Source organism: Bidens hawaiensis, unplaced genomic scaffold, assembly GCF_021521415.1.
Source record: "Bidens hawaiensis isolate Kalapana, Puna unplaced genomic scaffold, B.hawaiensis_p1.1 tig00042806_1, whole genome shotgun sequence".
Classification (NCBI taxonomy): domain Eukaryota; kingdom Viridiplantae; phylum Streptophyta; class Magnoliopsida; order Asterales; family Asteraceae; genus Bidens; species Bidens hawaiensis.
The window spans coordinates 93,769-106,114 of NW_027497576.1; the positions used below are offsets into that span (position 1 = coordinate 93,769).

A 12,346-nucleotide genomic window follows, 5' to 3' on the forward strand; every position below is an offset into this window, starting at 1 on the left:
ATCACGGGCAAGAAGACTTAAATCCAGGTTTGATTTTTGGTTTTCTTATTGCATAACCCCTGTGAAACAAGTTTTAGTTTAACAGTTGAATCGGTAGTTCTATATATTCATCAATGTTTGTATGGTTTAGCGTAAGAGTTATTTATGTTCTTGTTAAATTGATGATAAAAAGCCTTAGCATCCATCTGGTCAGCCTGAACCTATTTTGGTCTGAACCCGTTTTCATCCGAACCTACTTTTGATCAAAGATTTGGTTTAACTCGAATCTATTTTGGGTATAACATCGGACACTAACCAAATTGGACATGTTTAAATTTTTTTTTTAAGCTCCAATCAGTTCTCATTCTCATTAAAATCGAAACGATTACAATAAAGTGGCAGGCAAATGGGCAACAAGCTGTGCCGCAACCCCTTTCTGAATAGTAAAACCAATTCTACTAAAAACAAAGCGTTGGGTCGTAGGAGACGAAAGTCCTAGATATTGCTGAAGATTTATGATTCAACCAAAGTACTTAAAATATAAAGTTTAATAAAATAATTTTATTTTTTAAAATTCTGATCTCAATACCCTTAAAAGGTTTAAATTGACTTATTATAGTTGTCCTTATTGCGATTGATATAATTATTCGTATTTAACAAACTTTTCAAATCTGAACATATATCACACATAAGGATGGGCAATAATGCATATGCAGGTAATCAAAGTTTCATAAGTTGGTCCAATATTATTGTGGAGTAATTATGTGTTAAGTATTGAGCATAACTACTTGTTACAAATCGCATATTGTTTCCTATTTGTTTCATTAAAGTCACTCAAACCTTTTTGTTTCACTAACGTCACCCAAACTTGTGTGTTGCTTCACTCTTATGCAATTACTAGGTTAACAAGTTACACTTGATGATGTGTCATGTTCTTTTTTCTTTTTCAATTTTTGCCGTTGATTTTGAACAAAAATTATTAAGTAATTTAATCATCTTTTTGCTGTCCATCAACAAAGAAAAGTGGAACTAACTCCTCATCAAGTGTAACCTATAAACAAACTAATTGATCAAGAACGAAGCAATAAATAAGTGTCTTTACTTGGATAAATGAAAACCTTGATTACTATTTTATAAAGTTTTCTTTGTTATTTGTCAATTAATATATAAAAAACAAACTAAAAGAAAGAAAAAAGATAAATAACCTTACGATTCAGGTAAACGAGTATATATATTTTGTTTAAAGTCGGGACGTAACAAAGTGGTGGGCTTTGTGGAATGTTGAAAACCTAAAGGACAAATTGTATAAATATGATGAAACTTATGGATGAGTCTTCCAATGCAAAATCTATCTGTTAGTCATATTCCCAAGAAAGAAAACCACCGATGCGATGCCTTGAAATAGCAGAGAAGAGAATGCCACCACTTTACCCTCTCTCTACTTCTTCTACTCGTCTTTAAAAACCAAAACCAACAGCTGCTTATTATTGATATCTTTCATTCTTCAGCATCAAGCGCCTGGTGAAACTCAAATGCTCCGTCCAGAATTACGATTGGGTACGAGTGGCGAGGTTGTTTGAGAGGAACTCTGGTGGCCAGATTGACGAGAAGAAGCATTACGCTGAGTTTTGGATTGGGACCCATGTCTCTGGGCCTGTTGATGGGTTGAGTTTGAAGTCGTGGGTTGTGCAAAACCCCTGGGCTTTGGGGGATGTGGTTGTTGATAAGTGGGGTGCTGATCTTCCCTTCCTACATAAGGGTAATCGCTTCATTTTTTTCTTGTTTTAACTGTTAATTATTAATTAATTTTATTATTACAGGACAGGCTCTGATTTTTATTATTACTATTTCTATACTAGTGTAGTATTTAATACATATTTATAAAACTAGTCTTTTAGGTCAAGCTAATAATTCGAATTGTTCGTGAGGATGGTTCAAGTTCATCATTAGTGTCATTTACATGATTAGTGAATTAAGGTTTTTTCATTTTTATTTTTTATTTTTTGTAATTACATCTGTGAAAGTAACTGGTTATGTGAAGTGATTTGTTAAATAATATAATACTATGATTTTGAAATTTTTTAGAGAAGTAATTTGAGAAAATATGAAGCAAGTGATAAGATTTATGCAGTTACAGTTCATTTACAGCAAGGGACGCGTGTAACATTATTGTTTTATTATTAATTGATACGTGTAGAATTGTTGTTTCTATATTTAGTTTATTTGTTTGATCTATTCTAATTCAGATGAATATGATATCGTTTCCACAATGATCAAATTTAAACAAATTTCAGTAATTATTGTTAATTTGTTATTAGTACATTTATTTAAACCGATTTTGTGTCTTATTCGTGCCATGTGTTTATGCATCAGGTTCTTTCTGTGGGTAGATCATTGTCAATACAGGCCCATCCCGATAAGGAATTAGCAGAGTATCTTCATAAGGCACAACCAAGCGTTTACAAGGATCCAAATCACAAGCCTGAAATGGCTCTAGCTTTAACCGAGTTTGAGGCATTGTGCGGGTTCATTAGTTCAGAGGTATATTATTTATATTTCAAATCCAGTTCTTTTGTGATGACAGCTGTTAATAGTTTTTGGAATTAGTTAGTTTTAGGGGTATTGACTATTGACTGCTAAGAAGTCAAAGTTTGACTTGAAAAGATTCAAACTTGGTACTTTTCTTACTAAGATTTAAGATATAGATTTTTGTTCAAGTTTGTTATCTCTCCAAATTGTTCTCGATAAGTTACAATTTACATCAATTTCATAGTTTTAAAATCTTATTTTTCATTTGAAAAAGTCAAAAGTTTTGACTTTTTAATCAAGAGCTAAGATATACCATTATCATTCTGTTTTACATATACAATTAAAAATAAATATATAATGTAATGTATATTATTTAGTTATTTTTATCATAGCTTTATGTATAGTAATATCCTTATATAAATTAATATTTAATATTTTAAATACATATATTATAAATAATATGTTAGTTTATACTCGCGAGCCAAGCTCGAACTCCATAACTGCAGCTCGGGCTCAGGCTTGGTGTGAGCTCGTTTAATTTTTCTCTATTCGGGCTTTTAGTGAGTCAGTCACTCTTGTCTCTGCTTCTTAACGGGGTGATTGACTCGCTATAACGTACTCACAAAGCTTGTGATCTATTGTAGGAACTTGATATTGTGCTTGATATGGTTCCGGAGATTAACGAAGTGGTCAGCAATGCTTCTGTTGACCAACACGATGGTGAGGTCAAAGGACGAGATCTTCGGTCAATATTCACTAAACTCATATCAATTGACCGAGACGTGATTTTCAAAGCACTATCTAAATTGGTCAACCGTCTAACCAGAGAAAACGAGGTATATAGCCAGTTTTCATATAAAACGAAAATCTACAAAAGTTATTTACAAAATTACATTTTTACCCTTTTCAGACAAGGCAGTTAACTAGCAAAGAAGAACTTGTGTTGAAGCTTGAAAAACAGTACCCGAATGATGTCGGGGTGTTGGCCTCCCTTCTCCTTAATCTTGTCAAACTCGAACCAGGTGACGGCCTATACATAGGTGCAAACGAACCGCACGCGCATTTAAACGGCGAGTGTATTGAGTGCATGGCAACCTCTGATAATGTGGTCCGCGCGGGCCTCACTCCAAAATACATGGATGTCAAAACCCTATGTTCCATGCTCACATACAAACAGGTAACCTTAAAACCGACAACAGAAAGTCAAACTTTTGTATATCAAGTCAAATGTTGTATGTATCTTCACTTGTTGTAAATTGTAATATAACAATTTTATTTAACTACAGGGGTTACCCGAAATCTTGAAAGGTGTACCTATAAACCAATATGTGAGACGATACACACCACCTTTTGAGGAGTTTGAGGTTGACCAATGTGTGGTTGACCAAGGTGGATCGGTTGTGTTTCCGGCGCTTCCGGGTCCGTCTGTTTTTGTGGTTATTTCAGGTGAGGGAATGATGCTGACATCAACAAGTGAAGATGGGGTGTCGGAAGGTGATGCGTTGTTTGCACCTGCGGGGACCGAAGTTCAGGTGAGTAGTGAATCGGAGGTGCGGGTGTATCGAGCTGGAGTGAATAATAAGGTGCTTTTGAACCCTTGAAGTGGAGTATGAAGAACGGGTTAATGGTAGTTTGTGTACATTTAAGTTTCATTACGTTTACAGAATAACGGGGTTATGGTTATAATGGTTTTTAATATATAACTAGTGTTTTACCCGGCACGTTGTGCCGGACAAGTCAGTAAAACTTGAGTGGTAGTAAAACTCAACCGTTGTCGGCCTTAAGCATTGAGGCGGTAAGTCAAAGCAAATTTGGTCAGTTTCGCTTACGTGCGTTATTGTACAGAAACTAAAACAAAAAATTTTAAAAATTGAGGTAGACCAATGGGCGGCGTCGGTTGGTAGAACTCCATTGTTGATAAAAACCCATCTCTCTACACGAATTCGGTCTGTTTCCGTCACGTTCGTTAAGGTACCAAAACTAAAACGAAAAAAAAATCAGCATTCAGTCGGTTTTTGTTACGTTCATTACGATACTTGAAATAAAACAAAACACAATGAGTCTAAACGGGCCTGGTCGGTTTCCATCACGTTCGTTATGGTACCAGACCTAAAACAAAACAAAAATAAAATTGGCATTCGGCTAAATTTTGTTACATACCTTACGAACCGAAACTAAAACAAAACAAAATACCACCAATAAGGTGCCGCAAAGTAGCCAATAAAGACTACGGCACCAAAGTTATAAATTATTATATATAATAATAATTATATACAGTTTGGTTCAGTTAAAATATATTTTTTTTATAGTTTCTGGTTTCATGCGGGTTGATTTGACCCGTGTGCTCGTGTTGAAGTAAACAATATACACTAGAACGTAAAAAGTTTGTAGAAAGATTCTAGCTATGCTTAAAACCAAAGCTAGAAACTCAAGCCGGCCTGTGGTTAAGACTGGTCTACTCAATTAAATTCATGTGAACTATTACCTAATATATATATATATATACACTAGCTTTTAAATCCGTATATTACACGAGATTTGTTAAATAATAAAAATTAATAAAGTTTGTTATTTGAAATAAAGACATAAAATTAAATGAAAAAAATAATGCAATACAGTATATAGTATAAACAATAAAAAGTCTAGAATCTTAATTTTACAAATAAGAGAAAATCTTTTTATATACAACATTTGTAGTTTTATCACAATTATATACTATTTAGTATTATTAGGACTATAAACATAATCAACATTTTTTATTTCATGTTTTTACTTTGTATCTTTTTTTTGTTTGTTTCAAATAATTAATTTATTAATTTAAACATTGACAAATCTCATGTATGACACAAGTTCTAGAGCTAGATGAAATAAACAATTGATAAAATAAATTTATTTAGGTTTACATTCATAGCCTAATTTTCCTCCTAATTCTCTAAGTTATAACCCTTTTGGCAAAATGGTTTTACCCATGATCCATGAATAGCTAGGATGAATGAGGTGAGATATTAGAAAATTAGAAAAGAAATTTAGGCTAGGATTAAATATGGTTATGACACCTAAGCATTAGTATTTTGTTTATTATAAGAGTAAGATAAGATTTGGCAAAATGGTTTTACCCATGATCCGTGGATAGCTAGGAATCTAGGATGAATAAGGTGAGAGATTAGAAAATTAGGATTAAATATGGTTAAGACACCTAAGCATTAATATTTTTGTTTATTAGAAGAGTAAGATATTTTAAATGTTAGGGTACTCCCACCTCTTGTCCTTCATCCAATATCATTTATTTAACATTTTTTTCACATACTCTCTCTTATCCACGTTAGCGTCATATCATTTCATCTCAACCATCTCAATTCATCCCTAAACCTTTGCAATTATCTCATAACCATCCCAATCCATTTTTTTAAAGTAAACCAAAAAAAAGAAGTAAGAAAAAAAGGAATAAATAATGGGGTGGAGATCGACAAGAAGTCACTGATCCAAGAAGCATTTTTTCGATACCGAAGGGGACGGGCCGGTGTTTCTGCCGGTCCCCAACCCCTCCCGATCTCCTTCCCACTTCTTTTTGTTCTATCAAGAATACCCCGGACAATGAAAGGAAAGCAATGCGGAGGAAATCTTTTTCTTTTTCAATAGTTGGACTTTTTTATAATTGTTCTATAAAGATTCTACTTTTTTTCTTTTTTTTTTCTTAAATTCCAAGTTAATTGCCACGATCACATCTAAGATTTACTTTTTTGTAACTCGGTTTCATGTAGCTTGTTTGGCCTACGTGTTATGTTTGTGTCAGGTTTTATTGTCACAACTTGATAACCCTGATGAAATCATAATCTTAAAACGTGATTATAGTACCTTTTTGTTAATTATTATCTCCAATTGTTACGCTCAGAGCCTCATACTACCTTTGTTAATATAAAAAAAAGTCCACTTGGACACAAGGCTGGCTCAACTTGATTATCTTAACAAGTTGAAGCACTAAGCACAAAACTTGTAGAAAGCTTGAGGAGCTTGTGGCTAGTTGAGCCAACTTGTTTATTTTTAGAAAACAAAATTATGGTTTGTCTCTGCGTTGGATGGACGGGGCATTCTAGAGGTCTTATTCTTAATTTGCGCGTTTTGTGTCACCGTCGTTTTTGGGTGGGCACAGTCTAACTTCTACCGTTAGATTTCCGTATAGGTATTTGCTATAATGACTATTATGCTCCTTTCTGATGAGCAACTCGTACTCCTGTGCTAACGAGAATTTTCATATGTGTCCCTCTGGCTTAATTTCCCTTCAATATTTAAATAATTGTTTTTTCTAATTTAACCCCTCAAAGCTATGGAAAAATCAATTTTGGTCCCTGAAATTTTTTTTATAAAATTATAAAAAATCCAATTCTTATAAATTTCAACCAAATAACATCCAAATTTCAACCCGAACCTTAAAATTTTAAGTTGATTATTTTTTTCACACTATTCAAACGAATAACATCCAAACTTTAACACAAAACTTAAAAAAACTTGGTTTTTTTCAAAGTTTTCAACCAAAACGGGACCGAAACTTTAACAGTAAACTAGTTTTTTCCACAATTTTCAACCGAATAATATCGAAACTTCAACACGAAACTAAAAAAAAGATGAATTTTTTCAAAGTTTTCAATCAAGCGGGCCCGAAATTTCAATCCGAACATCGAAACTTCAACCCGAAACTAAAAAAAAGTTAACTTTTTTTCAAAGTTTTCAATCAAACGGCCCGAAACTTCAATCTGAACATCGAAACTTCAACCCAAAAAAAAAAGTTGATTGCTTTTCAAAGTTTTCAACCAAACGGTCCCGAAACTTCAACACGAACACCGAAACTTCAACCCGAAACTTAAAAAAAGTTTATATTTTTAAAGTTTTCAAGCAAGCGGGCCCGAAACTTCAACCCGAACACCGAAACTTCAACCCGAAACTACAAAAACTGATTTTTTTTAAAAGTTTTCAACCAAACGGACCCGAAACTTCAATCCGAACACCGAAACTTCAACCCGAAACTTAACCCCAGCCTACCATGTGAACTAAGCTGATCTTTGGTATTATTACGGAATATGACACATATATTACCAATTTCAACAATTCATCTTCCCCAAAATTATGAATAACACAGATCTTGCATATGCTTGAGGCCAAGTATGCCTTAGAATTTAATTATCGAGTAAGCGATTAACCGCTTATTTCGTAATGAACAAACGAATAACCAAACAAGTCTGGTTATGACCCGGATATCTCGGAGGGGGGCATCTATGAGTGATATGCGTATATTATAAACTAACATATTGATTTTATGGCCTTAGTACAATAGCAAACTAGTTAAACGAAAAGATACTCGTTTAACTACCCGGTATGATTTTAAAAGCGAAAGTTAATTCCAAAACAAGCATTGTATCATCCGTTAAGCCGAAAAGACCTAGGAAACATTTATTTGGGATGTTTTAAGCGATCCGTGAAAATATTTTGGATTTTTACAACCTAATAGTATATTTTTCTAAATTTACAAGAACTTGGCTGAAAAACACTCGTTTTCGCGTTGTTTGTCGCACCCGATATATTTTTCTCACCAAAAACCGAACCCGAAATAAATTTGAACTCAGGATTTCACGTTAGGCACGAAAAACGATGCAAAATGGACTAAAGGGGGCCCAAGAGGACCACACAAGGGGGCGGTCGCAAGTTAAGGGGTCCTATCCCTTTGATATTTGTGTAAAATTTTTTTACCACATCCAAACTCAAATATCTTCATAGACACTTCTGCTCATACTCTTCCTCTTTCATTTCCCACCAAGACCCTAAGGTAAACATGAAGATTTGATCATTTTTGGCTTGATTTAACCTATTTAAACATATAAGATCATGGTTTGATTAGTAAAAACCATGATTAACAATGTAAAACTCTTTAAAATGATCTAAAAATAGGTTTTTATCCTAAACACATGTACTAAACTGAATCAAATACTTTTTTGGCCATAAACACGGATTAGATGGTTTAAATCGCGTGTTTACGGTTCAAAAGTTCGGTTTAAAACCCTAATCGAAACCCTATGTTTCAAGGCTGGAATTTTGATGATACATGCTTGGTTTTGTGATATAGGACCTATAGTTACATTAGATTGAAGACCAAGGATCTGGACAATCAAGTAAAAGGTTGAAACAGTCGAAAACCGCAAAGGTATTACCGAAATACTCATTTAAGGGGTTGTTTAGGATGAGATTGTAACGTGCTTTTTGTTATCTTGTGAAATTTTTCAAGACATAAGGGACCATATGAATGAGTCCCTGTCCAAATTTGGTAATTTTTCGATCATTCAAGAATATTTGACAACATTTATTACCGTTTGTGAACGTTTATTTGGGAAAAATACTTAAATTGTTTGAAAATTATGAAATTTTATGGATAACTAAGGTATGGTATAATATGATCATATGTAAAATTTGGGGTCATTTGGAAAACCCTAGCTATGTTTTTTGGATTCGTGTTTATTCGAGTTTTAATGGTTGTTTTTGGATCAAAAGGGTAACTTGGCAATATTTTTATGTTCTAGAAATTTTATAGACTATTTTAGAAGTTATCTGGATCACTCAGAAAAATTACCGAATTTTTCAGAAGTCGTTTGATATAAACGAACGATTTACGGATTAAATATAGCATATAAAATGAATTTCTATAAATTAATAAATCAATAAATAATTCCAAAAATATATTTATAAAAATTTACATATTTTAATTAGTGAGTGTGTAAATTTTCATAATTTAATGATAAACAGATAATTAGTTATGCTAATTTGAACGTTAAACAAATTCAATTCTGATAAAAAACTGACAAGTTTGTGATTAACGAACCTGTTGGAATATCAGAACCATCAAGAGTGATAAAAAATCATATTTTTTGGGTTAATTGAGCAAAACCAAACTTTTTGCGAGAAAACCGGACAATTCAGATGGATTGTGCACGTTTTTCTCCAAACCAAACTGAATAAACGAAAATTAATCATGTGACGAATCCAGACATCTAAACTATGATTTCTCTTTATAAATTTAATTATTTTATTAACCGACACGTTTACCCAAGTTTATGTGGTCATACCTGTTTTTTAAACGCGTAAACGAGCAACTTAGCTTAGCAGGTGAAACTGAGCCAGGTTCGATTTCAGCATTAGACATTGAACATCACAATCTAAGCCTATTGACATGTTCTGGGCATGACAGCCATGCCCAGACTAGATATACATCCCAGTTTAATATGGAGATTATAAAAATATTAAAATATTAATATTATTATAATATTGATTGTATGGACTAAGTGATAGCACGTGAAACAAACCACGAGCTGAGATCACATTGAGTACTTACTAAACCGTGAGTTTCATGACCCTTCTTTTTTAAACTGTTTTACGAATTTTGGGGTGAAAAGCATGCTTATATATATTTATCTGTTTGGAAACGTATTATCATAGAAATTGCCTAAGTGCTGATATACGAAAAAATCCCTATAGTAATTGATCATGAGCCGTAAAATGTGGATAGTACTATTGATTATATACATGACTTTATATATGACAATTCAATTGAGTATGGGGCGGATGCCAAGGTTCTACTGCAGTTGAAAAAAATTAAATTGAGTATGGCTGGAATGCCAAGATTCTACTGTAATTTAATAAACTAAGTTGAGTATGACACATATGCCAAGATCTACCATAACCAAACAAGCTAAGTTGAGTATGGCACGTATGCCAAGGTCTACTGCAACTGAACAAACGAAGTTGAATATGGCACGTATGCCAAGGTCCTACTGCAACTGAACAAACTAAATTGATTATGGCATGAATGCCAATAATCTACTGTAATTATACATTACTATATATTACATGCACACTATGTAGTACTAGACATAGTTACTCGAGACATGTTATGTGGGGAAGGGGGGCCACAATGGTTGATCGCGCGTGAGAAATGGAGGCATGTAGCACGAACAAACAGTCACGGTCTCACTGTAGTTTTTCATAATAACATCATAAACATACAAACATACCTATGTACATATAAACATACACATGTACATACAAACAAACAAACGTACGTACATATATATACGCACATACAGACAAACTATGATTGTTATAGTACGCATAACTGGTTTCGTTAAAACTTATGAAACTCACCAACTATTCATAGCTGACCCGTTTTAACGTGCTTTCCAGGTGTCCAGAAAGGTGGATTAGATTGCTTATGTGCTACGTGTTTGGATTGTGATCGATGCTATGTGAATTGATGCAACCCTATTAGTAAGGAGTGGATGGCAGACTGTTCTTGTTTTGTATTACTTAGTTTGTAAACAAAAATCGAATAATGTAATATAATGTAATTTAGTTTGTAAGGTTTCTTTATAAACAATGTGGTTGATACCAAGTGTCAGTTACATTCTCTTTAAAGAAATAAATGAAGTTGTTACAATTATTTGCTTTTGTTTGGACATGATTGATTATTTTCTTGAAATTTGTGTACTTATGTTGCTTTTAACTAATTAATGATATTATAGTCATTTAATAGTGTCACGTGTATTTGAGCAATCTGTACGTCACAATTATTTGCTTTAAACGAAGTTGTTACAATTATTTGATTTTGTTTGGACATGATTGATTATGTTCTTGAACTTGTGTACTTATGTTGCTTTAAGCGAATTAATGATATTATGGTAATTTAATAGTGTCACGTGTGTTTGATCAATCTGTACGTTACACTCGGGCGTTTTCGTTTAAGCCGGGGTGTTACAGCCTACAATCTCAACTTCTCAGGCATGACATGATTTCAGGACTAAAACCTCCTTACACTTTCTTTTCTTTTCTTGGTACGAACACAAACAATAAAAACGGTGTGGATCTTGACTAGCGAACTACGATCAAACAACTTGGTGTGTAACGAGCCTAATGTCACACCCCGACTAACAAAACACGGAAGCGTAAAACGGGAATGTAACAGACACCTCTTGTATTAACCACATTGTTTATAAAGAAACACTACAAACTAATTTACAATATTTTACAGCGATCTAAATTCGTTTACAACTAGGTGATACAAACTAAATCCAGCCCGTTAAGCGACTTTACTTCTTACTAGCACACTTGCATCAATTCACCCAGCATTGATCGCAAGTCAAACAAGTAGCACATTGACTTTCTAGTCCAAGTCTGGCACACCTAAAAAACATGTTAAAACGGGTCAACTACAAATAGTTAGTGAGTTTCACGAGTTTCAAGAAATCAATTGTGCGTATAACAATCATAGTTTGTAAACACACAAGTATTTATGTATGTACGTTCACAAGTACGTGTGTAATTATGCTAAGCTACAGTGGAGCCTTGACTGTTCGTGCTGCGTGCCTCCATTTCCCACGCTCAATTAACAACTGTGGCCCCCTTCCGCCCACAACATGCTCTAAGTAGCCATGTCTAACACTACATAGCGTGTTTGTATCATTTTGGTCATGTGCAAATGGCGTTATGTGTGACACGGCAAACAGGCCGATTCTGTTTGGGTTTGTCAAACCAATAGTACTATTCACAAGCCACCGGCTTGAAGTTAATCATTGTGTTCGTGGGGACTTTCGTGTGTTAGCACTTAAATAATTCTCATCATCAAACAATTCAGAGTATATAGATATGTATCAACATGTTTTTCACCCCAAAAGTTCGTAAAAATAGTTTAAAAGTGAGGTCATGAAAGTCACGGTTTAGTAGATGTTCGGTACTGTATCGGTTCGTGTTTCGTCTTACTTGCTATTACCTAGTTCCTATAATCAATATTATAATAATATTA

The 12,346-nt window shown here is 33.7% G+C and overlaps 1 protein-coding gene across 1 annotated transcript; it reads left to right on the top strand.

Moving 5' to 3' along the window:
• Nucleotides 1-2,343: 2,343 nt before the first annotated feature.
• On the top strand, nucleotides 2,344-4,188 carry LOC143593791 (mannose-6-phosphate isomerase 1-like). The gene is made up of 4 exons (XM_077073301.1): nucleotides 2,344-2,520; nucleotides 3,153-3,344; nucleotides 3,419-3,685; nucleotides 3,795-4,188. The coding sequence occupies exons 1-4, from the start codon at nucleotides 2,344-2,346 to the stop codon at nucleotides 4,107-4,109; spliced, it is 951 nt and encodes a 316-aa protein (XP_076929416.1). The 3' UTR covers nucleotides 4,110-4,188.
• The last annotated feature ends 8,158 nt before the right edge of the window (nucleotides 4,189-12,346 follow it).